This window comes from Mercenaria mercenaria, chromosome 13, assembly GCF_021730395.1.
Source record: "Mercenaria mercenaria strain notata chromosome 13, MADL_Memer_1, whole genome shotgun sequence".
NCBI lineage: Eukaryota > Metazoa > Mollusca > Bivalvia > Venerida > Veneridae > Mercenaria > Mercenaria mercenaria.
In genome coordinates, this window is record NC_069373.1 from 6,548,448 (window position 1) to 6,574,484 (window position 26,037).

Consider the following 26,037-nt stretch of genomic DNA (forward strand, 5'->3'; position numbering starts at 1 on the left):
TAAGCTGAAATATATGGGCCCTCCGTACCGTTTTTTCACTATTCCACTTTTCCTGAGGCACCTGCTAAAATGACACCCACTTTCAGCTAGCTCAGAGGAAGCATGTAACGCTCCTGCAAGTCATTACGTCATACTATCAAGATCAAGGCTACTCAACTGATTTCTTAAATAAGTGAAACTCAATTCTAGCCGCTGAAACTTCAATTCTAGCAATTATTATTATTTTAGAGTTCAAATATGCACTTCATTCGTAAATTGCCTCTATTGTAAATTTCACCCCGCCATTCGACACTAACAGCTCAAAACTGTTTACTGCCTCCCAAGTCAATTATGTGAACTTCACAGGGAAAAAAGGTAAAAAACATTCAATTTAATGTTAAATTTGGGTAATGCTTTGATAAATATCTAGTAAACTTTTAAAATCAACCATTTTAAATAATTTAAAAGTGGATAAAATAGTATAAACCGACGTTTCAACCTCTTCCCTAGTGTATACAATTTCGGACAAAAAAATGGTTACAAATCTTCCAAATGAAAAATTATGTAGCAGGTTTAGTCACAAGTAGGCCAAATGTATGCGTCCTTATATTTCACCCATTCCTTATACAGACTTCCAGAAAGTCGGTCTGACCAAAGAAGTATAAAATACACAGAATAGCAACTGGGTGTGATCTGACGTTATCTTAGTGAAGCGAGCATGGAGTTGCAATTTGTACCTTAAAACTACATATAAAATACATGTTAGCTTCTAAAACAACATTTGTTTAATATGAAATAGACTTAAGCACAAAATACCCCTTTTTTTACTATAAAAAAAGCGTGGTTATACGGTGATAATTAATAAATTGACAGTGTCATTCTTTTGCATACAAAATGGCGCGAGGAGTACTTCCGGTAACGAGATCTCGTTTGCAGCTGCGGGATGTTGGCGAGATTTGCTCTATATTTTTTTCAAGTTGCCTATCTATTTATTTTTATAACTCTTTGGTCTGACGGACATGACCGGAAAATTTTGACGCGGTCCGCTGTTTCTTAATCTGGATGTGGACTGACTGACCTGCATTTATCGTTAGAGAACCGAAACATCAAGAACATAATATGTCGGGACAGAACCGGGACAGAAATGTAAATTAATGCCCGACAATTGTAGTGAAAAGAAAAATATGTAAAAAAATAAGAGGGTTGACTGAACATTTAATGAGAAATGAACTAAAAATCACACCTGGCCAGGGGTTCCACTAGACCTGAAAACCCAAGAGTCCCAGGACCCTTGAGTCCAAATTTTGAAGGGTCCTTTTCCAAAATACAAGAATCCTGTCCCAACATGTTGATACAATTGACTATATTTTCTTATATAGTAATACTTCGTAATAAATAGCTAATAAAACAATAAAACCAAGAACATGTTACAGCATAATAACAGCACTTGTCTGTTTCAGGTCATATAATCTCATATTGTAAATTAAGATTTATCAAAATTCATATTAATTTAATGAGGTTTTTCTTCAATATTTGTATTTTTTAGCAGAAAAGTGCTAAAACACTCTGTAAAAATGTATCCAAAACGTACTATCCGGATACTGGTACACTTTCGGAATGTCGTCTGAAATGTTGTTTTTGCTCAGTTAACTTGGTCCACTAAGGTAAACCAGAGATAGTTCCTCAAATAATGATGCTACTTTTCATTAAAAATTGAATTGAAACAGAAAGTCTGTTTTTTTTAGTGAATTTTGGAAAAATTGCTTATGTCATCGGGTGTAATTAGAATCGTGAACGGACATTCTAAACTTATTTTTGCTTTCCAAATTCATTAAAATTTGGGGATTTTCTTGTTGAAATTACTAAACAATGGTCTAATTTAAAGTTTGCATGAAGAAATCTTGCAGGGCACTTTTCACATGCTCGGTAATCAGCTGGTCGCTTTAATACAGATGATTTAATAATTGGCGCCTTTTTGACAGTACACTTTCAATATGCTTTATCAATTAATCTTAACACTTCATTGATTCTCATTACCTATGTACACTCGCCATGACGTAACTTGCTGATAAAAATATAGGCAAGGCATGTCTACAGGATAAAGGGCGGGATTTAGCAAAAGATCAAAGGCAGGAGGGCATGACCGCGAGTGTTTATTTTGAATACGCGTGTTTATTGTGGACATAGTTTTACTGTAGGAAATGAATGATAAGAGGAAGGATTATCAAAGGAAAATGCCTCTGGGTCCCGAGTGATGCACAGGCAATTATCATGCTGGGTCATTTAAGCGTCTTTTGAAAATCTTCCGGGTCCGGACCCGGGATCCCAGGTCAAATGGAACCAAGGCTCTCGCGACTGGGCGACTTGAGCGAAATAGGCGCTCTAGAACTTCAAACTTCGCTCAAATCTAACCTCAAAGCGAAATGCAAGTCGCCCGATTTTCTTTGATTTCCGCACTTGCTAATTACTGCTACCCAGACTGTTGACAATTTGCACCGTGTCATAATGAGTGTCGAATACACAAACACACGCCGGCAGCATAATTTAAGCTCCGCCTACCTCAGGTACTTGCGAGATTATCCTGAGAAGTTTGAAAGCGAATCAAATTATCCGATACACCAGTCTATTGTATTAAGCCAATCAGCGCCGCGTTTACGTCTTTGACACTTCGCGTTTATTGTCAACATGTTCTAGTGCAAAAAACAACAACAATATTTTATTAAAGAAACTGCTGATTAACCATGCGATTAATTGGAATATGGTACACAATTATTTGTTATCTATGATAAAAGAACGACATGTAATGTATTAACTACGTTAAATTGAATTCCATCGATGAATTTATTTGAATATGTATTTCTAGATTACTGTACACATTTTACTTTCAGTTTTATATTTCGAGTGAGATACTGACATTCTTCAGTGAATGACTCGGTGCAAAGAGCTATAAAAAATAAATACACTTCTACTTCTTTGCTCGGTGTTAATAATAAACACTTCATACATGTACAAGATATAACCAAAATTCGGCGTGTTACATTTATAGCATCCGCTTGAATTTTGAAAACGACGTTTTTCAGAATTTTGCAACAAAACGATAACCACTGTATGGGAAATGATCTAACTAAGAAAATGAATGGTCACATCAATGTTTTTTATCAAGAAACAAGAAAATTACAGCCACCTATCGAATCACTCAACATCATTGCAGTAGAAAAAGTCTTCCCACTTCTCCCTAAAGTCTCCCCACTTCTCCCTAAATCAGCTTGAGGGAGAAGTGACTTCTCCCAAAAATTTGGACCTAGCTAGACCCCTGGGAACCCCTGCTGGCTCTTATATGCCCGCTTAGCTCAGTAGGGAAGCATTGGTCTACAGATCCTCGGGCGGGGCGTATGTTCTCCGTGACGATTTATTAAAAGACATTGTGTCTGAAATCATTCATCCTCCATCTCTGATAATTCATGTGGGGAAGTTGGCAGTTACTTGCAGAGAACAGGTTTGTACTGGTACAGAATCCAGGAACACTGGTAAGGTTAACTGCCCGCTGATACATGACTGAAATACTGTTGAAAACGGCGTTAAACCGAAAAAAACAACAAACAAACCTATATGATGGAGAAAAGTACTGACATTTTTTTCAGTCTGGCTTATAAATTGTTTTTCAGTCTGGCAGATTATTAGGCATTGATGGACTGAATGTCCGTTCAGTTTTAGCTCACCTGAGCACAAAGTGCTCAAGGTGAGCTTTTATGATCGCCCTGTGTCCGGCGTCCGTCGGCATCATCAATTTGACTGTTAACACTCTAGAGGTCACAATTTTGGCCCAATCTTTATGAAACTTGGTCAGAATGTTACCCTCAATAAAATCTTGGATAAGTTCGATATCGGGTCATCTGGGGTCAAAAACTAGGTCACCAGGTCAAATCAAAGGAAAAGCTTAACACTGTAGAGGCCACATTTAAGACAGTATCTTCATGAAACTTGGTTAGAATGTTAATCTTGATGATCTTTAGGTCCAGTTTGAATCCGGGTCATGTAGGATCAAAAACTAGGTCACCAGGTCAAGTAAAAGGAAAAGCTAGTTAACACTCCAGAGGTCACATTTATGACCATATCTTAATAAAACTTGGTCAGAATGTTAATCTTGTTGATCTTTAGGTCAAGATCAAGTCTGGGTCAGGTGGGATCAAAAACTAGGTCACTGGGTCAAATCAAAGGAAAAGTTAGTTAGCACTTTAGAGGCCATATTTATGACTTTATCTTCATGAAACTTGGTCAGAAAGTTAAACTTGATGATCTTTAGGTCCAGTTTGAATCTGGGTCATGTAGGGTCAAAAACTAGGTCACCAGGTCAAATCAAAGGAAAAGCTAGTTAACAGTCTAGAGGTCACATTTATGACCATATCTTAATAAAACTTGGTCAGAATGTTAATCTTGATGATCGTTAGGTCAAGTTCGAATCTGGGTCTTGTGGGGTCAAAAACTAGGTCAATGGGTCAAATCAAAGGAAAAGTTAGTTAGCACTTTTGAGGCCATATTTATGACTATATCTTCATGAAACTTGGTCAGAATGTTAACCTTGATAACCTTTAGGTCAAGTTCGAATCTGGGTCATGTGGAATCAAAAACTAGGTCACCAGGTCAAATCAAAGGAAAAGCTAGTTAACACCCTAGAGGCCACATTTATGACCATATCTTAATGAAAGTTGGTCAGAATGTCAATCTTGATGATCTTTAGGTCAATAGGTCAGGTGAGCGATACAGGGCCTTCATGGCCCTCTTGTTTTACAACTTTCCTAAAGTATGTTATAACATTGTGTATTCTTTTAGCCAGTGGATAGGGTCCGATACGAATAACGGACCATAATTCCCTACCCGACAGTTCCCCCTTAAGACATCCGCTTTCTTTGAAGCGGCAAGACAACGCCAGGGTGAGTAGAATAGCTCGGGACTATTATTCGAATAGTTGAGACGAAAAGGGTAAAAGATCGAAAGAAGCAATGAAACAGATCTGTCAGGCAAGTGTATGACTATGAGACTTGTTTCAATGTCTGCACATACATTAGTAAACTGTCTTTTTGTAGATTTGTAAATTTCAGAAGAAAATACAGGACCATAGCAAGGCAGATTTGGTATGATTTCAATGTTTACGAACTGTAATGAATGTTGAGGGGAGGGGGAGGGGAAGTCTTGGGAGGAACCCAAACTGTTTTGGGGGAGGGGAAGTCTGGACACTGTCTGATACCATATCTGCTGTGCTCAAATAAGCCAAGGCTATACATGGCTGCCGTGTGAATGATATATTACGGGCACTACAGCCGTGTCACTACTTGGTTATTCGCAAGGCAGCCATGTCCCTTTGAATACATTCGCAAGACAGCAATTATAAGGGACCAATGGAGAGACCTATGGAAAGGATTTTTCTGCTGAAAGTACGGATTTTGCAGTCTATATTTAATAGATAAGTTTTCATTCTTTGATTTATTTTAAGGCCTTGAATTTTGAATTATGTAAATCATGCAGGGTCTTTTTTACCAGGAGGGGAAGGAGCCCAGGCCTGTGATTTGGGGAAAAAATAGCTCGGTATTTGGGCAAATGGGAATAAAAATCCTGATGTAAAGTCAGTTTTGGGGGAAAATTGCATGATTTAAAAGAAATTTTCTGAGGAGAAGGGGCCTATTAACGGCCCCTATTATAGAAGGAAAAAAAACACCTGAAAATGTGTTGGGCACTTTCCTAAGGTTGCTATATTTAACACCTCCTGAACAACACAGGTGGGAACAATACAGGTGGGAACAATACAGGTGGCAAAAACTGATCAGTTTGGTAATATTATTTTTTCCCTAGCTCACAGTAGCTTGTCACTCTACAAGCTTACTAGAATCTGGACCCAGGAGCTTTTATTAGCATACTTGAATTAAGAGGCCGAGTATCAGAGGAAGTATAATTATATTCATTAAAAATAATTATATATTAAAATGAATATTCAGTGTCGAAAAGAAAGTAACATATAATGCCTCTTGTACAATATAAGATTTGAGATGTGTTATTTATTCATTTATTATATGCCCGTCTCTGAAAGAGCGAAACGTATTATGTAAACACCCATGGCAGGCAGGCAGTCGAACAGTTTTCATCTGATCTTCAACAAACTTGCTGACAACGTTTGTGGGCATGATATCTCAGCAAAGTTTGATAACCGCCCATATCGCCACAGGCACTTTTGGATTATGGCCCTTGAATTACTCGAAAAACTGTGAATTTAGCCTTGTCCGCTCTCTTAAGTCGAACAGTTTTCATCTGTTCTTCACCAAACTTGCTGACAATGTTTGTAGGCATAATATCTCAGCCAAGTTCGATAACCACCCAAATTGCCCCGGGCAGTCTTGGATTATGGCCCTTGAATTACTCGAAAAACTGCGAATTTAGCCTTTCCTCTCTCTAAGTCGAACAGTTTTCATCCGATCTTCACCAAACTTGCTGACAATGTTTGTGGGCATAATATCTTGGCCAGGTTCGATAACCATTCAAATCGCCCCAGGCACTCCTGGATTATGGCCCTTAAATTAGGCCATGTTTGATGACGGGCGTATCTTGTGACAGTCTGGCACTCTTGTTTAAATTATTTATTTATGTATTTTTATTAGCTTGACTATATAGATACAAAGTATATGGAGAGCTATCCTACTCACCCTGGCATTGGCGTCTTTCTGCATCCCCACTTTGGTTAAAGTTTTTTTTACACTTTCTCTTTTCTCTCCTTATCTCTGTAATTACTTGATGGATTTGCTTTAAACTTAAAATAGTTATTCCTCATCATCACCCACATTATCTGGCATAAGAGTCATAATTCTCACATCAATATTTCATGAATTATCCGCCCTTTGTTACTTAGAATTTCAGGTTAAAGTTTGGTGCACTTTCACTCTATCTCAGTTATTACTATATGTATTTGATTCAAATTTAACATAGTTGTTCCACATCCCCATCCACATCATATGACACGATGTCCATAAATCTGCCACCAAGTTTTCATGAATTATGCCCCCTTTTTACTTGAAATTTCAGGTTAAAGTTTTGGTATACTTTCATTCTATGATCTATCTCAGTTATAACTAAATGGATTTGATTCATACTTAAAAAAGTTGTTCAACATCATCACTCACATCATATGACACAAGAGCTATAACTCTTGCACCAATATTTAATGAATTATCTCCCCTTCTTACTTAGAATTTCCGGTCACTTTCACACTTTCTCAGTAATTATGTCTCCCCCAGGAGACATATTGTTTTTGCCCTGTCCGTCCGTACGTCACACTTCATTTCCAAGCAATAACTGGAGAACCATTTGACCTAGAACCTTCAAACTTCATAGGGTTGTAGGGCTGCTGGAGTAGACGACCCCTATTGTTTTTGAGGTCACTCCGTCAAAGGTCAAGGTCACAGGGGCCTGAACATTGAAAACCATTTCCGATCAATAACTAGAGAACCACTTGACACAGAATGTTGAAACTTCATAGGATGATTGGTCATGAAGAGTAGATGACCCCTATCGATTTTGGGGTCACTCCGTCAAAGGTCAAGGTCACAGGGGCCTGAACATTGAAAACCATTTCCGATCAATAACTAGAGAACCACTTGACCCAGAATGTTGAAACTTCATAGGATGATTGGTCATGAAGAGTAGATGACCCCTATTGATTTTTGGGTCACTCCGTCAAAGGTCAAGGTCACAGGGGCCTGAACATTGAAAACCATTTCCGATCAATAACTAGAGAACCACTTGACCCAGAATGTTGAAACTTCATAGGATGATTGGTCATGCAGAGTAAATGACCCCTATCGATTTTGGGGTCACTCCATTAAAGGTCAAGGTCACAGGGGCCTGAACATTGAAAACCATTTCCGGTCAGTAACTTGAGAACCACCTGACCCAGAATGTTGAAACTTTATAGGATGATTGGTCATGCAGAGTAGATGACCCCTAACGATTTTGGGGTCACTCTGTGAAAGGTCAAGGTCACAGGGGCCTGAACATTGAAAACCATTTCCGGTCAGTAACTTGAGAACCACTTGACCCAGAATGATGAAACTTCATAGGATGATTGGTCATGCAGAGTAGATGACCCCTAATAATATTAGGGTCACTCTGTTAAAGGTCAAGGCCACAGGGGCCTGAACATGGAAAACCATTTCCAATCAATAACTTGAGAACCTCTCGACCCAGAATGTTGAAACTTCATAGGATGATTGTTCATGCAGAGTAAATGACCCCTATTGTTTTTGGGGTCACTCCGTTAAAGGTCAAGGTCACAGAGGCCTGAACATTGATAACCATTTCCGATCAATAACTTGAGAACCACTTGACCCAGAATGTTGAAACTTCATAGGATGATTGAACATGCAGAGTAGATGACTCCATATTGATTTTGGGGTCAGTCTATTAAAGGTCAAGGTCACAGTGGCCTGTTCATGTAAAATCATTTTTTGGAAATAACTTGAGAACCACTTGACCTACAATGTTGAAACTTAATAGGATGATTGGACATGCAGAGTAGATGACCCCTATTTATTTTGAGGTCACTTGATCAAAGGTCAAGGTCACAGGAGCCTGAACAGTGACTTGAGAACCACTAGGCCAAGAGTGTTGAAATTTAGTGGGATGACTGGACATGCTAAGTAGATGATCCTTATTGCAGCCAACCATCAGTGTCTCTTTGACTTTCGCTCCTGACCCCTATTGTCTTCTTGCCTATAGGACTTTGCATTTGGGGAGACATGCGCTTTTTTAAAAAGCATTTTCTAGTTACTAAATGGATTTGATTCAAACTTAAATAGCTGTTCCACCTTATCACCTTCATTATATATATGACACAAGATGCATAACTCTGGCACCAATTTTTAATGAATTTTGCCCCCTTTTACTTAGAATATAAGGTTAATTTTGATGCATTTTCACTATACATTGTATCTCAGTTATTACTAAATGGACTTGATTCAAACTTGAACTCTTCAACTTCAACAACTCTTGCACCAATATTTTATGAATTATGCCTCCTTTTTGCTTAGAATTATACTTATTTAGTGTTTTGATACACTTGATCTTTATCTCTCTTATTACTTAATATTACAAGTGATATATCTTCATTCACCATTTGAGTCATTAAACACTCCAGTGACAGCTCCAGCTTCCTCAGATGTTCCCAGTTTCACTATCCAGCATCAAAATAGTCGAGTGGGCTGTCTCCTGTGACAGCTGTTGTTTATCACCATATCTATTCTACTTTCAATTGCACTGCAGAACTATTTTCGGGAATGTGTATAAAAATACACATTTACATAATATACACTTTATTCAAAGTACACATCTTTTACAAAATAAATTTACACAAACTATATTCAACCACCAGCAAATTCACTAAAATTGATCCTGACTACCTTTTGAAGGTGCGAAAGAAAAACTTCATATTACTGGAAATAACAAATTAAACAATATATATAATAACAAGATTCTTGACAGCCAGACAACAATTTATCTAAAAATTAGATTGCGGAATCTGTACTTTTCTGCCATTCTCCACACATCTGATGATTCTCGAGTACGAGTGTATGGTATGGCAATAAGGAACAACAGGCAAAGACTGCCGCGTCCCTGAGAAATTATTTGCATGCCTGCCGTGCAAATAGTCACTTCGGCTCATATAACGAAATTATCGCTACATTTTGTAAATTGTGCAGCCTAGATAACCAATTTGCAGTTTGCACAATCAGGCAATCTTACTTACATTTCTTAAATGTGTAGTGGAACTGCCTTGCTCGTTGGGTAAATCATTCTGCACTAGTAATATAAGAATAATATCTCTTGATAATTAAAGTTGACATTGTGTTTTTATCTGTTGATTCGGAATATAATGGCACACAAAATATAAAATTCTATATAAAATACAGTCCTGTGGTTTTGCGTGCTAAAGTGTGGGCACGAGCAGGGCTTTAAACTATAATGGCATAACAAAGTTGAAATTAACAACTCTGCATAGAAAGTACTCAATTCTTGATTTGCTGTTAGTGCTGGGCAAAAATCCTGTGCAAATACATGTAACATACATGTATGAAATAATTTATTCTTGTTTTAATGAAAGTCATAAATAATGTTAGTAATTGTTTTGTTATAAGAGCTAAATAGAGTGTAAATTAACAAGTTTTTAAGAAAAAATACTTCAAATATCCATGTAATTCTCGGATAAGATATTAGGGCAGGACATGCATCTCCTTGCAAAGTTAGTGTTAAACAAGTGTACATTTGTAATATTTAATTTCTGTTTTTGTGAAAGATGCTTCATTCTGCTTCTTCAGTTGATATATTAGCATAACAAAGTTTCAATTACCAAGGCAGTTTAGCCTTCATGATTACACTGAAACATGTATAATTTCTGGATTTGTTACTAGCTCACCTGAACATGAAGTGCTGTGGGAGAGTTATTGTGATCACTCTCAGCCTGTTATCAGTCTGTCCACAATTTTCTTAAGATGACATCTACTCTGAATCTACTGGTCAAAATTGCATCATACTTGATCAGTAGCATCCTGGCACGGTCCTCTATAAACTTTATTCAAATTTGTTAGCCTGGCTCTTTTTAGGGTTCACCAAAGCTAGAAATCAGAAAAACCTTTAAATGAAGTTTTTGTCATCGAGCGCTTGATGGATATAACAGTAACTTACTCAGCTCTTGTATAATTATGTATGTAGAAATACAAGAGTTACACTGCATATAAATATTACATGGAATTATTACTAAATCTAGAGTTCATAACTCCACAATCAGTAGTCTGATTTCACCAGTAATCCTACTTGTTTTTTACAAGTATACACATTCTTTGTACCGGTAAATGTAATAAGCATTTGTTTGAAAATGAAGGTGCTAGATTGTAAACAGTGAAATATTGCATTTTTATGATAATTCAAGGGCACATAACTCTCAGCCTACTAATCTGATCTGGCCAGTTATCAAACTTAGAAGGGATCTCATTGGTATAGACATTCTGTTTAGATATGATTGGTTAAGAAATGAAGTGCTGAAGCTTAACCCTTACCCTACCAAGTTTCAATAATGACCTTGTCCATCTTTCAGTTTGGACAGTACCATTAAGTGTTAAAAGAGGTAAAAAAAGATACTGACTGGATGGCGAACAGTGCAGATCATGATCAGACTGCACGGATGTGCAGACTGATCAAGATCTACACTGGTCTCAAAGGCAGAATCAATCGTGTCCAGCATAATAAGAGTCAAGGGTCTATAACAACTGCGCCAGAAATCATTCAGCTGGAAAACATAGATGATATATGCAAAACTTAGCCTTGTTACTGAATATTTCTACCAAACTTGGTTGAAATCCTACAAGTAGTGAAAAAGAAATAGTTTGGACAAACTTTGGTGACAGGCAGCACAAAATCAGTATATCACCCGACTAAGAGATTGTCATTCATAAACAATATATGTACCTCCATAAATAGATGAATGGTTGAACCAAAGAAAATACTTTTATTATCTTCAAAGGATGATTACACTGGTATACTTTGTACATAGATGTATTATGCATTTTTTAATTTTTTTCAGCAGCTGATGGTAACTTATCCAACCTAAATCCTGATAGAAATGGATTGACAATTGTATGAAGATTTTAATCAGTAAACTAAGAGGAAAGATGTTAGAAAGCACGAAAAAAAAGAAATCAGCAATATTTATAAAAAGAACGCTGTATGGAAAAAAAGTAATCAGCAAAATGTAAATGAAAGATGCTACATGAACTTGAAGTGATAGAAAAAAACTGCATGGAAAGGATTAATCAACAAAGTAGAAAGGAAAAATGATAACATGAAATAGCTGAATACAGAATCACATCTATGTGGGATGAAAGTTTTTAAGAAAGAGATGATGTAGTGGATAATCAAAAATTGATAATGAATATACTTTGATATACATCACTTGAACTTGCTTAAGTTATTTATTTGGTAAACATGCTTTACATGATCTAGAGAGAAAAGTTTACAGTATGACAAGGTGATTTTAATTCAGTGTATGCAGTTACAATTGACACTCGGCACAGGTGACACTCGGCGCAGGTGACATTCGGCGCAGATGACACTCGGTGCAGGTGACACTCAGTGCAGTTAACACTCGGTGCATGTGACACTCGGCACAGGTGACACTCAGTGCAGCGGCACTTGAAAGTCATAAAGTAATTAAATTTCAACGGAAGCTCTGATCCTTCAAGACAAGCAGTAACAATGATTTTGTGATATAGAAATTCAGAGTGTGCAGATATATAACTTGATTTCATAGCATTGTTTTACTGCCTGTATGAGGAAGTCTATAATCTACAATTTATACTCTACTCAACCATGCCGTACAGTATTACTGTGGTAACAGGATCTGCACTGACATGTTTTTTTAGATCTTTGTTCTATGTTGAGTATTGAATATTTTTGAAAATCAATGTTTTGAATTATTCAGCATACTGGATAAACAGTGTCATGCTACCAATGGGAAAATGAAATAAAAAGAAATTATTCTATAGTATTGACAGATGGTTGGGTTGAAAGTGCCACTTGTTATTTGAAATCCATGAGCTTTTGTAATTACAGACAGAGGTTATTTAAGAAAATGAAGAATTTTGGACCGTTTTTCCTCAGAGTTGGGTCAGTGTTGCTAATTTGTTTGTGTTTTGTTGTATATTTGAATTGGGAGATGGTTCCCATGAAAAATACACAAGTGAATTTCACTGCAATAAGGACAGATGATTACATTCAGTTAGTGCCGAAAGTAAATATGAGCAACAGTGATGTCAGCATGAAGATTACAAAAACATATAATACTCAAGATGGAGAGTATGACTTACGTATTATTGTAATAGTATATAATAGAGCTCATTCACTCATGAGATTATTGAAGTCATTAAACGAAGCAGAATATGGCTCGGATTCAGTGAAGCTTGAAGTTTGGATTGACAGGTCTCAAGATCAGACTCTAGATACATTAACATTTCAGAGTGCAAGTGGATTTATATTTTACCACGGCCAGTATAGTGTCATACCTCATCCACGTCATGTTGGTCTTTATGGACAGTGGCTCACGACGTGGAAGCCAAAGATTAATAGTTCTGAGATAGCTGTTATTTTAGAAGATGATTTGACAGTGTCCCCGCATTTTTACAAATATTTAAAAAATGTACATCGTAAATATGATGGATATCCAGATGTGAACGGTTATGCATTGCAGGGTTCATCGATTAAACATTCCAATAAGGATAATTCACGGTTACAGGGACCGAAAGATAGCTTGGTTTATCTGTACCCGGTTCTTGGTACCTGGGGTTTTTCACCGAATCGCAAGAACTGGATGAAGTTTTTAGACTGGTTTCCCGTTGCCCATAATGATAAAAATTATCAGCCGTATGTGCCGGATAATGTTGTTACAGACTGGTACAAGGCTTTCCAAAAGGAGGGTAAAACCCAGGGTATGTGGTCAATATGGCATATACACTATGCTTGGAAGAATAATGAATATACACTTTACAGTAATTTTGAAGGTAAGGGAGACATTCTGATACTATGTGAAACATGTTTATTTTTCTAGGCTGCAAGACTTAAGCAGAAAAAATCAATTTGATAATAGTTTCTTTATACAACAGAAATTAATTATTAAAGCAGTTCTTGAACCCACATCCATGAGGAGCCAATTATTTGAACTAAGAAACCTTAACCACCCAGCCTTAATTACTTGTAAACCCAGATTGAATTTGTTAGGTTTTAGTGCTGTTTGACCTAGTGTCTTGAAACCTTACAAGAACATTATTCAGCGTGTGAAATTTTGCACCTTGTTTTTTTTTAGCTCACCTGAGCACAACATGAGCTATTGTGATCACTCACCATCTGTCCGTCGTCTGTCCACACTTTCCTTTAAACAACATCTCCTAAACCACCAGGCCAATTTTGATTAAACTTCACAGGGATGTTCCTCGGATGGTCTTCTTTAAAAAAAAAATCAAAGAATTGAATTCCTTACAGAACTCTGGCAACCGAAAGGAAAAATTTTTAAAAAAATTCTTGTCCAAAACCACAGGTCATAGGGCTTTTATATTTGGCACATAGAATCATCTAGAGGTCCTCTACCAAGATTGTTCAAATTATTCCCCTAGGGTCAAATATGGCCCCGCCCTGGGGATCACATGGTTTACAAAGACACAAGTTATATGGGGAAAACTTTGAAAATCTTCTTGTTGAAAACCACAGGGCCTAGGGCTTTGATATTTGGTATATAACATCATCTAGTGGTCTTCTACCATGGTTGTTCAAATAATACCCCAGGGGTGAAAAGAGGCCCCACCCTGGGGGTCCCAAATTTTACATAGATCTTCATGTCTTAAACCACAAGACCTAGGTCTTTGATATTTGGTATGTAGCATTGCCTGGTGGTCCGCTACCAAGAGTATTCAGATTATGCCCCTTGGATGAAAAGAGGCCCCACCCCAGGGTCCCAAGTTTTACATAGACTTATATAGGAAAAATCTTCATGTCTGAAAGTTCAAGGCCTAGGCATTTGATACTTAGTATGTATCATTGCCTAGTGGTTCTCTAACAAGATTCTTCAACTTATGCCCCTGGGGTGAAAAGAGGCCCCACCCTGGGGGTCACTTGTTATATGAGTTATACAGGGAAAAATACTTCAAAACTTTTTCTGATCTTATTTCCTAGACTGTTTGAATTATAATTACCTGATGATCCTAAGTAATTTGGGGTCACTTGACTTTGACCTACTGACCTACTTTTTAGCTCGTGCTCAGGTGAGCTTTTGTGACCGCCCTGTCATCAGTCATCCGTCCGTCGTCGTCAACAATTCGACTGTTAACACTCTTAGAGGTCCCAATTTTTAGCCCAATGAAACTTGGTCGGAGTGTTACCCTCAATAAAATCTTGGACGAGTTTGATATCGGGTCATCTGGGATCAAAAGCTAAGGCCACCAGGTCAAGAGAAAGGAAAAGCTTGTTAACACTCTAGAGGTCACATTTATGACTGCATCTTCATGAAACTTGGTCAGAATGTTAACCTTGATGATCTTTAAGTCAAGTTCGAATCTGGTCATGTAGGGTCAAAAACTAGGTCACCCGGTCAAATCAAAGGAAAAGCTTGTTAACACTCTAGAGGCCACATTTATGACTATATCTTTATGAAACTTAGTCAGAATGTTAATATTGATGGTCTTTAGGTCAAGTTCAAATCTGGGTCAGGTGGGGTCAAAAACTAGGTCACCAGGTCAGATCAAAGGAAAAGCTTGTTAACACTCTAGAGGCCACATTTATGACTGTATCTTCATGAAACTTAGTCAGAATGTTAGAATCTGGGTCATTTGGGGTCAAAAATTAGGTCACCAGGTCAAATCAAAGGAAAAGCTAGTTAACACTCTAGAGGCTGTATTTTTGAACATATTTTAATGAAACTTGGTCAGAATGTTAATTTTGATGCTCTTTAGGTCAGCTTTAAATCTGGGTCAGGTAGGGTCAGAAACTACGTCTCCAGGTCAAATCAAAAGAAACGCTAGTTAACACTCTAGAGGCCACATTCATGACCATATCTTAATGAAGCTTGGTCAGAATGGTCAATAGGTCAGGTGAGCGATACAGGGCCTTCACGACCCTCTTGTTTGTTTTTTAAGATACAGCCTTGAAATTTGGATGACATATACAGTTTTGCACACAGATCTTAAAACAGACTTTCATTGACCATGGATGTGACCTACTGACCTACTTTCTTAATATTTTAGCATCAGTTTGACATTTGAAACATGTAGCTGATATTACTCAGGTGAGCGATCCAGGGTCATCATGACCCTCTTGTTTTGAGATTTCAGTCAGTCAGACCAGAGTTTTTGCCCTTGACGTACTTAGAAATATGCATTGAGGGCTTAAAAGTTTGTGTCACAGGCATCTCTAAAATTATCTGACCTAGAGTCATAAAACTTCACAAGAATATTTTTTAGCATGTGAAGTTGTGTATCTGGAGGTTTATTACCAACCAACTCCACCCTAAACAGTATAATGCTTTCAGTTTCTTTTACCTGTGTGTGTCTTGATGGTACACCTCCCCATCCTACACCACCTTGAACCAACACTCATCCATTGACTGACACATCCCCGACTCAAGGCTTGCATTTTCAGCATACATGTACTCAAATAGGATGCAGGAAGTGAGTTAGATAATGTAAAATGTTCCAACTTCAGACAGTTGCTTGAAATAAGGAAGTTTTATAGTTTGTGAATTCATGAATTGAAGTTTAACTGTCCTTTTTGATGCCAAATCACTCTTGGCTCATTTGTGCTTTAAGTATTCATTAAAACCATGTGTAGCTCAGTAGGTAGAATGGAAAGATTGTACATTGAGAGATTGCAAGGTTGATCCTTAGATGAGGCCAGTGTTCTCTAAGATTTGATGGAAAACAGTGTTTTATGTAATTCTACCTCCCTTTGTACATGTATTCATATTAGAAGTTATCAGTTACAGAACAATACTGATGATGTTAATGGACCTGTATTGCATCTCTAACTGAAATAGAAGTTCCCTGTGGCCGAGTGGTTGAGGTCGCTGTCTTAGAATCACTTGCCCCTTTCCAATTTGGGTTTGAGCCTTGCTCAGGGCATTGAAATTCTTCATATGAGCAAGCCATCCAGCTAGCTTTCTGAAGGTCAGAGGTTCTACCCAGGTGCCTGCTTCTGATGAAATAATGCACAGAGGAGCACCTGGGGTTTTCCTCCACCATCAAAAGCCCGAAATTGAAAGTCGCAATATGACCTAGGGTATAATAATTATTGTGACAATGTGACGTGAAATGTAACAAAATCAGAAAAACAAAAAATAATTGAAACACTGTTGAAAAATGGTGTTCTAACACATATATGCCCTTTTCTCATTATTCCAAGCCCCTTAACTGGTATTTCAGTTCATGTCAGTAACAGATTTAAGTTTCAAAAGAGATTTTGGTGTAGTTTGATACTCCAACATCTAAACTTAAACAATCCCCATGAAGAAAAATTCTAAGGATTGTTGTCAATGAATAATCCAGGCTTTTACATGATGACCCTCACCCTCTGAAACAGCCAGATACTTTCTCATTGAACCGAGATTTGTGATCGTTTGTACTAGCTCTCAAAAAGGTTCTTTTTTAAAATTAAGAACAGATATAATTGTGTTTGTAGACAAAAAAGTTTTACAATAAGTGGTTTCTGTTTTCTATAAGAAGGTTAAATATTACCCCAGCGATTTTAGAAAAGCAAATGTTGTGCCAAAATTTTCTGTTGTGTATATTTCTGTTTTAATGTGAGTAATTCTATTTTCTTTTTATCCCCTGCTGATGAAATCGGGAGAGGGTTATTGAAATGGAATTGTCCATCCGAGCATCAGTGCGTCCCTGCGTCCGTCCGCAGCCATATCTCAGTAACTAGCCGGTAGAATTTCATGAAACCTGAAATAAACATGAACCAACATACTGCGATGATTCCCGTCAAGTTTTTTTTTTTGATTGGTCAATTTTCCTACGAGTTACTGCCCTTGATTTAATGAAAAATGCCCAAAAATGTCCGTCTGCAGCCATTTCTCAGTAACTATCATGTAGAATTTCATAAAACTTGAAATAAACATGCACCAACATACTGCGATGATGCCCGTCAAGTTTTCTTTTGATTGGTCAATTTCCCTTAGAGTTATTGCCCTTGATTTAATGAAAAATCCACATCTGCAGCTATTTCTCAGTAACAAGCTGGTAGAATTTCATGAAACTTGAAATAAATATGAATCAACATACTTCGATGATGCCTTTCATTTTTTTTTTTAATTGGTCAATTTTCCTTAGAGTTATTGCCCTTTAATTGTTTAAGAATCTACAGATTTGTACATAACAAACCAACCAATTGGTAGAATGTCATTAAACTTCTTTCATTCTTTTCCATGAACATTTATTATAAACATCTGAAGTTGTGTACCCACACCTGGTTACAACCTTGCCTTGGTCACACACCCTCCCCCTCCCCCCCACTCCATGAATATTTATCAACATACAAAGTTGTACCATTCCCCCACCTCACTCCTCCACCCAGTCATGCCCACCACCCCAAGCATGCATTCCCCCCCCCTTACACCAAAACCTACACCAAAAAATAGCATACATTTTCTGTTAACTTGATATTGACTAATATAAATGAAATTATTTGCCTCTTAGTAACTATTCTTGTTTAACTGTCATATGATTTGCTGAAATAGCTGTAAGTGCAAGTTTTCCAAAGGCTCGGATCAGTTAGAAGGCTCGGAATTACGAGAAAGAAGCATATCAAACTTTCAAAACAAAACTGAAAGTTTTTCAGTAACATAACTACTTTTTGAACATATGTAACTGTAAAATCAGAAATTCATGCAAGGGATATATTTTTTCTTTTTGTTTGCTGTAAAACTGCTATATTCTCAAAAATAAGTATATTGGGGATTATTCTACTACATATATCAGATCCAAACTTAAAAAATAGCAAACCTTTTAGCCTTGTGAAAATATCTTACTTTACATGAAAATTTTCTACAGGGCCTCCAGGATGGCATCGTGCATGTTCAAGAAATTGGCCAAAGCTTTTACCCTCACAAAATACCTGATTGTACATTTCTGTTTTCTACAGATCATGCTGGACTTACAACAAATTGGCAAGAAGACGGGCTTCATTATCAGAATGTGAAAAAAGTTACGAACAAATTGTTAACCGAATGGAAACCAGAATATGAAAATCTCCCTGATAAACTTGTTCATCTTGACATTGCTGGAAAAGTTATCTCTTCATAACCTAGTTATTAAAATGGCAGCCTTGATCAGTAATAGCTGGATCATGAACTTGGGTAAGAAAATCTCCACCTTGATAATCTGGACATCACTGGAAAAGTAACCCTGTTGTGAACCTAGGTATGGAAATCCTCATGACACTCATCACCATAATCAAGTCCCAACTGAATAGGATTTGCTAATGATATTCAAATAATTTTGTCTATTCTAAATACTTGAATATTTGTGAAATATTTGTTATTATCTTGATATCGTCTTGATAGAAACTTTTACTCCCGTAAGCTGGTTATTTATGTACTAATTCTATAGGCAGACTTCCATAGTTTAAGTTATCATTATTTGGAATAATGGCAATTTCAAGTTCAAATAGTCATTTTTGGAGTGCTTTGGAAACATTTTTGTGGGGTTAAGAATTGTCTGTAGTTAACTATTGTTTCATAGACCAATTCTGGTACAGGATTTTTCCAAGATTACTCTGCAATAGTTTAAAGTTCCCTGATGCTTTTAATTTTGTAGTAACCCTTATTATGCTGGACATGATTAATTCTGCCTTTGCCACCAGTGTAGATCTTGATTAACTTGCACATCCATGCAGTCTGATCAAGCTCTACACTATTTGCCATTCAGTCAGTATCTTCTTTATAAGCATCCCTATTTAACAGCCAGTGGTACTGTCCAAATTGAAAGATAGTTGATACATCATTCCATTTAACCCTTATCTTGCTGGAGATGATTGATTCTGCCTTTGCAACCAGTGTAGATCTGCACTGTTCGCCATTCAGTCAGTATCTTCTGTATAAGCATCCCTTTTAACACTTAGTGGTACTGTCCAAATTGAAAGATGGACAAGTTCATTATAGAAATTTAGCAGGGTAAGGATAAAAGTTTCAAATGTTGACAGTAAAGTAGTGGACCAGTAATGGCAGTCTGTAGTTTCTGTGTGTTCACGTATTCTTGTATGATGTATCAGCATTCTTAGAACAATAATGCAGCTCATACGAGTACATGACTTTCCGTTCCAACAGTAAAATGCTGAAATCGCATATATTGATACTTTAATCTAAATTGCCAGTTGTAAAACTGTTGTTTTGTTTTGTCACATATTGTTATGGTATCTGCCTAAAGTCAAGTGCAACAGTCAGTGTCAGTAGTTTATTGTTTGAGTATTTTTGTAATGAATATTCTACAAAATCTTCAGTTTTCAAAGTAATTCTACAATACAGTAAAATCATAAATATTTGTGGGGGACTTAGTTTCATGTTTGATTCAATCCACAAATTTAAATCCCAGTGAATCTGTAAAATTCTCTTTCATTTTATATTCAAAGGTCAAAATCTACAAATTTATATCCCAAAATTAAATGATTTCACATCACCCCTTTTTGAATAAAACAATGTCAGTAAATATAATTTCAACATATTGTCATGACAATCATATGCTTGTATTATTGGTGATGTATTTTACCACCAGGTGCCAAATTAAATTTCACAAAATAATTTGAGCCCATACTTGTCTGTGCATTTCTCATACTGTAAGTGTATAATTCGCGGAGACATAAGCTTAAAATGATAAATTTGCGCAGGGCAAAATATCCACTCAAGGGAGGCTACTACAAGAGTTTTAACTCGTAAAACACTGACGAATCGGGACAAGGTCATGGATCAGTCATCGGTACATAACAGTACATAGTCAGCCAAGCCGTGACACGCTATATGCCTCTGATAGTTTATAGACATAACAATAGTTATTGTGTTTCAATCAATACCTACAAATACAAACAATGAAAGACTAATTGATTAAAGTCAGCATCTGTCGAGCATCATCAAAACATATGCAAACAAAAATACCTGGGCAGTATATAAAAGGAATGAACTGAAAACCGATTAAATCAGCAACAGAAATTATATCTGAATAGTGAAGGTTTTCACAGTTGATAGAAAGTGATCTAATGAATGCCGTGTTTTACTTTTAGCTCTACTATTCAGAGAATAGGGGGGCTATTCTACTCGCCCTGGCGTTGGCGTGACCTTTCTTGGTTAAAGTTCGCATAAGCATTGTTCAGCATACAAACAAATTATGTGCAGGGGCTGGGCCCATTATACCCAAGGTCAAGGTCACAAAGTTGTTATACTTGGAATTATTCAAGTTAAATTTTTTCGAAAGCTTTGTTTATAGACATATCTTTGGTACTTTAAATGATAATGACTTGAAATTAAAAATGATTCTTTATAACCATCATCTGCATGTGTGGTTACAAACCCCATAACTAATTGTATTTTTGACAGAATTATGCCCCTTTTGTACTTAAAGTTTTTTTGTAATCTTTGCTTTCTGGATATTACTTTAATGCAATATAAGATAAAGACTTGAAACTTAAAACGTATCTTTATCATCATCATCTGCATGTGTGGTAACGATCCCCATAACTCTGATTTGTATTTTTGACCAAATTATGCCCCTTTCATACTTAAATTTTTTGACAAACTTCGTTTTCTAGACATAACTTTGGTACTATATAAGATAATGACTTGAAACTCAAAATATATCTTTACCATCATTATCTGCATGTGTGGTAACAATCCCAATAACTCTAATTTGTGTTCTTGACAGAATTATGCCCCTTGGTGTATCTTCCTTTCAAAATTAGAGGTCTTTTATTGAGACATATATTCATTTTACTGTCAAATCACCGAATAGTGGAGCGTGCTGTCTTATGGACAGCTCTTGTTATTTGTGCATGTTTGCAAGTGTTTTAGTAAAACATAACACCAAACAACAAGGTTTTTCAATATTTTAAAAAATTACAACAACTAACAAGTTGTATATATTAAGGAAACATGTGTAATAGCCTCTATTTCACCAAGCTTACATACACTTGATAATTTTAGCTTTAAATGTCAACATAGAAATAGTGATATTGACAAATCAATAGTGACTAGTTTTCAAAAATTTTCCTTAGATTACCTCCCTGATAATTTGTTTTTTGATTTCCCTAACGAAAAGTGGTTTTCCTTTTCCTACGGGAATTTTGATTTCTTTTTGATATTTGTACCAGAATCTATATAAAGCAGCTTTCTACCGCAACATTTTCTCGAAACTCAAGTTCAGATTCTCATAATCAAAGAAATTATATATTTCCCATAGGCATCAATGTTAACTTCAATACCGATTATCTCCCCCAAAAAAGATAAAATTTGAAAAATCTCCAGTGAAAAGTTTTCAATTTTGAATGTCTTTACAGTGACTAAATTTCATTTAGATATTACCATCCAGTTACAAGATATGAAATATGGCTATTACACCATGTTATCATGAAGGTACAAATGTAAATGACAGCTTATGCATACTTTTACAGACTAGATTGAGATGGTTCACATTTGTGCAAAAATATGACTTATAAGTAGAAATTTTTGCCGTAATCATGAATTCGCAAACTGCCAGTCACCGCGAATATCCTGTAAATTTGAAGCCCACGAATATTTCTACACTTACAGTATTTTTATGTCTGTCCATTTAGTTTATTAGAAACAGGATAAGACAACATCTGGTAAGGAGTTTGTAGGTCAGAATCCTGGCTTGGGAGTATTCTGATTTCTCTACTCCAGAGTCATTTTTTCTGCAACTCTGATTCATGTGGGGAAGTTGGCAGTTATTTGTGAAGACCAGTTTGAAACCTGTTACAGAATCAAGAAATATTTGTAAAAATAAATGACTAAAGCTTATATAACCAATATCTGTTGGAAAAAGAGATCTCTGTATAAACAATACTTCAATATGATATTTCTCCAGCAAACTGTAACTGTCGGAGATCTATGGAGTGCGGGATCTTGAGTTTGGGCCCCGGGTAAGGCCTGTGTTCTTGATATTTTAGGCCTAGTCATAGTATTAAATCATGTTTTTAAAGAACAAATTAAATGAAATTTTTTCTTAAAATGATGTAATTTTGAATCATATAAAGCAAATACAGATACATTTTATGTCAGTGTTAGTTACAATTTGAAAGGTACGGTATATTCCATAACACGAGAAATTCTTTTTCATTGATTAGGGCCATAAGTGAATACCAGTACTCTGGTAGTGTTCTAATTGATAAGATTTATTCATTGGATTTATAGTTTATAGTAACTAAAGTAACTAAAAAAAACATAGGGCTTTATAGGGCCTTAAGAAATGTTCCATTTTGCAAATTGAACTTCCCCAGGTGCATTATTAACCTTTAGCCTGCTGGCTGCAAGTGATTTGGCCTTTGCGACCAGTGCAGACCAAGATCAGCCTGCACATCCGTGCAGTCTGATCAGTATTCAGTCAGTAAAATTTCAGTGAACACCCCTTTGATAAACAAGTGGTACTGCCCAAATTGACAGATGGACCAGTCTATTTTAGAAAATTAGCAGGGTAAAGGTTAAGGGATACAGTATTAATAATAATCAACATTATAAAATACTTACTATAACATTCCAGGATGTGATTACTTTGCTATCCCACAGTCAGTCCACTTTGTAATCCTGTTTGGCGCCATATAACCTATACTGTGTTGGTGCGCCGTAAACCCCAAATAAATAAATACAGTCAGTCCACAGAATAAACATGTAACTTCCATTTTCAAGGAAACAACTTACAAGGGTGAAAATGATTTATTTTTAGGCAAATTGCAATCTTGCAAACAAAATCTTGTCACGTTAGCCCCTGTTCACATGAAAACGCACTAAAAAGGAAAAGGGTCTTTATTACAGACTGTTTATTAACTACACCAGAGAAGCATTTTTTGAGTAAGTGCAATATCTCCTTAATGATTGGATGTTAACATAGCTCTTATTTTTAGTTTCATGTTTTTAAATTATGATTTTTGTTTTAAAATGTGAAGTAGAATATGTTCTGGTACTTTTGCCAGATCTAGCTATGGAGAAGGGTGCTTGTTTGTAAAAGGGATACTCATGATGCATGTTTTTTGTAAAAATTTTGTTTTTATTTAAGCTTATTTATATAGACCACCGTTAACCCATATGGGTGACTCTCTCAGAAGATTGTGAGCAATTTTAGTGGGAGGATAGTGCAAGGTCCTGAAGATGCTCCAAATTTCAGAAACTTCCCTGGTTCTTTAATGTTCCAGGGGTGAAACACCCATACATAGGACTTTTATGCAAATGTTAAGTTATTTTTGAACTCACAACTGATATTGTTGTCACGAAGTGTTACTATTGGAGACCACTGCGTCTGCTCTTTTTTTTATAAAGTAGATTTATTGAGTAGTATTGTTTTTATTTTGATGCAATATTTAATGGTGCATATGTTGCTTTTTACTCTTATATATTAGAATCAAAGTTATTGTGCAATTGTTTATTTTGAGCTGCCAGTGTTGAAGCTTTGGGTCTGCTGGATTGTTTTGTTTTTTTTGGTGCTTTATTATAGGAAAAAAAATGCTATTTCTAATAATTTATAAATAATGTTTTTCATTACAGACTGAAATGATTTTATGATTTTGTGCAATTTGAATAATTTCTTTTTGTGTTGTAATAATAGTTCATTTGTTTCTTTTTTTATGCAATAAATGTTTTAATATCATACCTGTTAGATTTTAATATCATACCGGTTAGATTTTAAAATCATACCGGTTAGAGATATAGCAAAATTCTTTTGACATCATACATATTTGAATTTGTAAAATGAGATATTCATATGTGTAAAATGAGATATTCAAATGTGTAAAATGAGATATAAGAAATAGAAAAATGAGATCTCTAAAATTTTAAATTGAGATATTTAGTATTATTAAAATGAGATATTAGAATTAGAAAAATGAGATATTAGAATTATTAAAATGAGAAATTAGAACTGATAAGACGAGATATGAGAACTAGTAAAGTGAGATGTCTTATTTAATGTCTGAGGTTTGAGACTTGTAAATTTTGTTTAGACTGAAAGGGATGTCCATATCCTTTTACTCTGTGTTTATGTTATATCAGTATTTATAAGTATTTGTGATTATGCATTTTTGTGTACACATCCATTAATTAAAGCTACTCAGTCACAGTATGGATGAAGCATTCAGTATCATAGTAAATTTTCAGTTTCACATGTATTATATATCTTACTTTGAATTAAACAAATTAAGTGAAAACCTGTATTAATTGTTGGCAGATAAGTACATTGATCTATTTTTAGCCCACCATCATCAGATGGTGGGCTATTCAAATCACTCTGCGTCCGTGGTCCGTCGTCCTTCCGTCCATCCGTCCTTCCGTCCGTTAACAATTTCTCGTTATCGCATCTCCTCAGAAACTACTAGGGGGATTTTGACCAAACTTTGTCAGAATGATGTATTGATACCCTAGTTGTGTCCCCCTGCACCTTGTCTGCACAATAGCAGCTTTATTTATGATTTGATTTTTACCAAACTGGCACACAACTTGTATCACCATAGATCTTGGTTCCTTTCTTGAACTGGCGAGATTCCATTATGGGTTCCAGAGTTATGGCCCCTGAAAGGACCAGAATTAGCTATTTTGCCCTTGTCTGCACAATAGCAGCTTCATTTATGATTTGAATTTAATCAAACTTGCACAAAACTTGTGCTATAAGATCTCAGTTCCTTTGTTGAACCGGTCAGATCCCCTAATGGGTTCCGGAATTATGGCCCCTGAAAGGGCCAGAATTAGCTATTTTGACCTTGTCTGCACAATAGCAACTTCATTTATGATTTGATTTTAACCAAACTTGCACACAACTTGTATCACCACAAGATCTTGGTTCCTTTCTTAAACTGGCCAGGTTCCATCATGGATTCCAGAGTTATGGCCCCTTAAATGTCCAATTTTGGCTTTTGCAGCTATATAGAGACTTCATTTATGGTTTATTTGATACAAACTTCCAAAATATCTTCAACAACAATAAATCTTGGATTCCATGACAAATCAGATCCAATCATAGTTCCAGAGTTATTTTATATCTGATTTCCTCCCCTGATTGTAGTCAAAATGGATTTATATTAGTAAGTACTTACAGGACTTATTTGAAATTTCATTATTGTCATTAGTTGGACCGAGCCAATCAGGGTAGATAAGTATGGACTGATTTTATGTCAAATTACCTCCCTTTATTTCAAATTAAAATGGGTATATCTCCGTAACTAATGAAGATACTGATCTGAAATTTCATTTATGTCAACAGATTTATTTGGCAGATCCTT

The 26,037-nt window shown here is 36.1% G+C and overlaps 1 protein-coding gene across 2 annotated transcripts; it reads left to right on the forward strand.

The window, feature by feature from the left end:
• Positions 1-318: 318 nt before the first annotated feature.
• Positions 319-21,679, forward strand: LOC123530011 (uncharacterized). Of its 2 annotated transcripts, none has more exons than XM_045310691.2 (3): positions 319-354; positions 11,597-13,568; positions 18,694-21,679. In XM_045310691.2, the coding sequence occupies exons 2-3, from the start codon at positions 12,605-12,607 to the stop codon at positions 18,852-18,854; spliced, it is 1,125 nt and encodes a 374-aa protein (XP_045166626.2). In that variant the 5' UTR covers positions 319-354; positions 11,597-12,604; the 3' UTR covers positions 18,855-21,679. The 2 variants fall into 2 exon arrangements, with proteins under 2 accessions (XP_045166626.2, XP_045166627.2); XM_045310692.2 differs by having other exon boundaries at positions 321-354; positions 11,600-13,568.
• Positions 21,680-26,037: the final 4,358 nt, after the last annotated feature.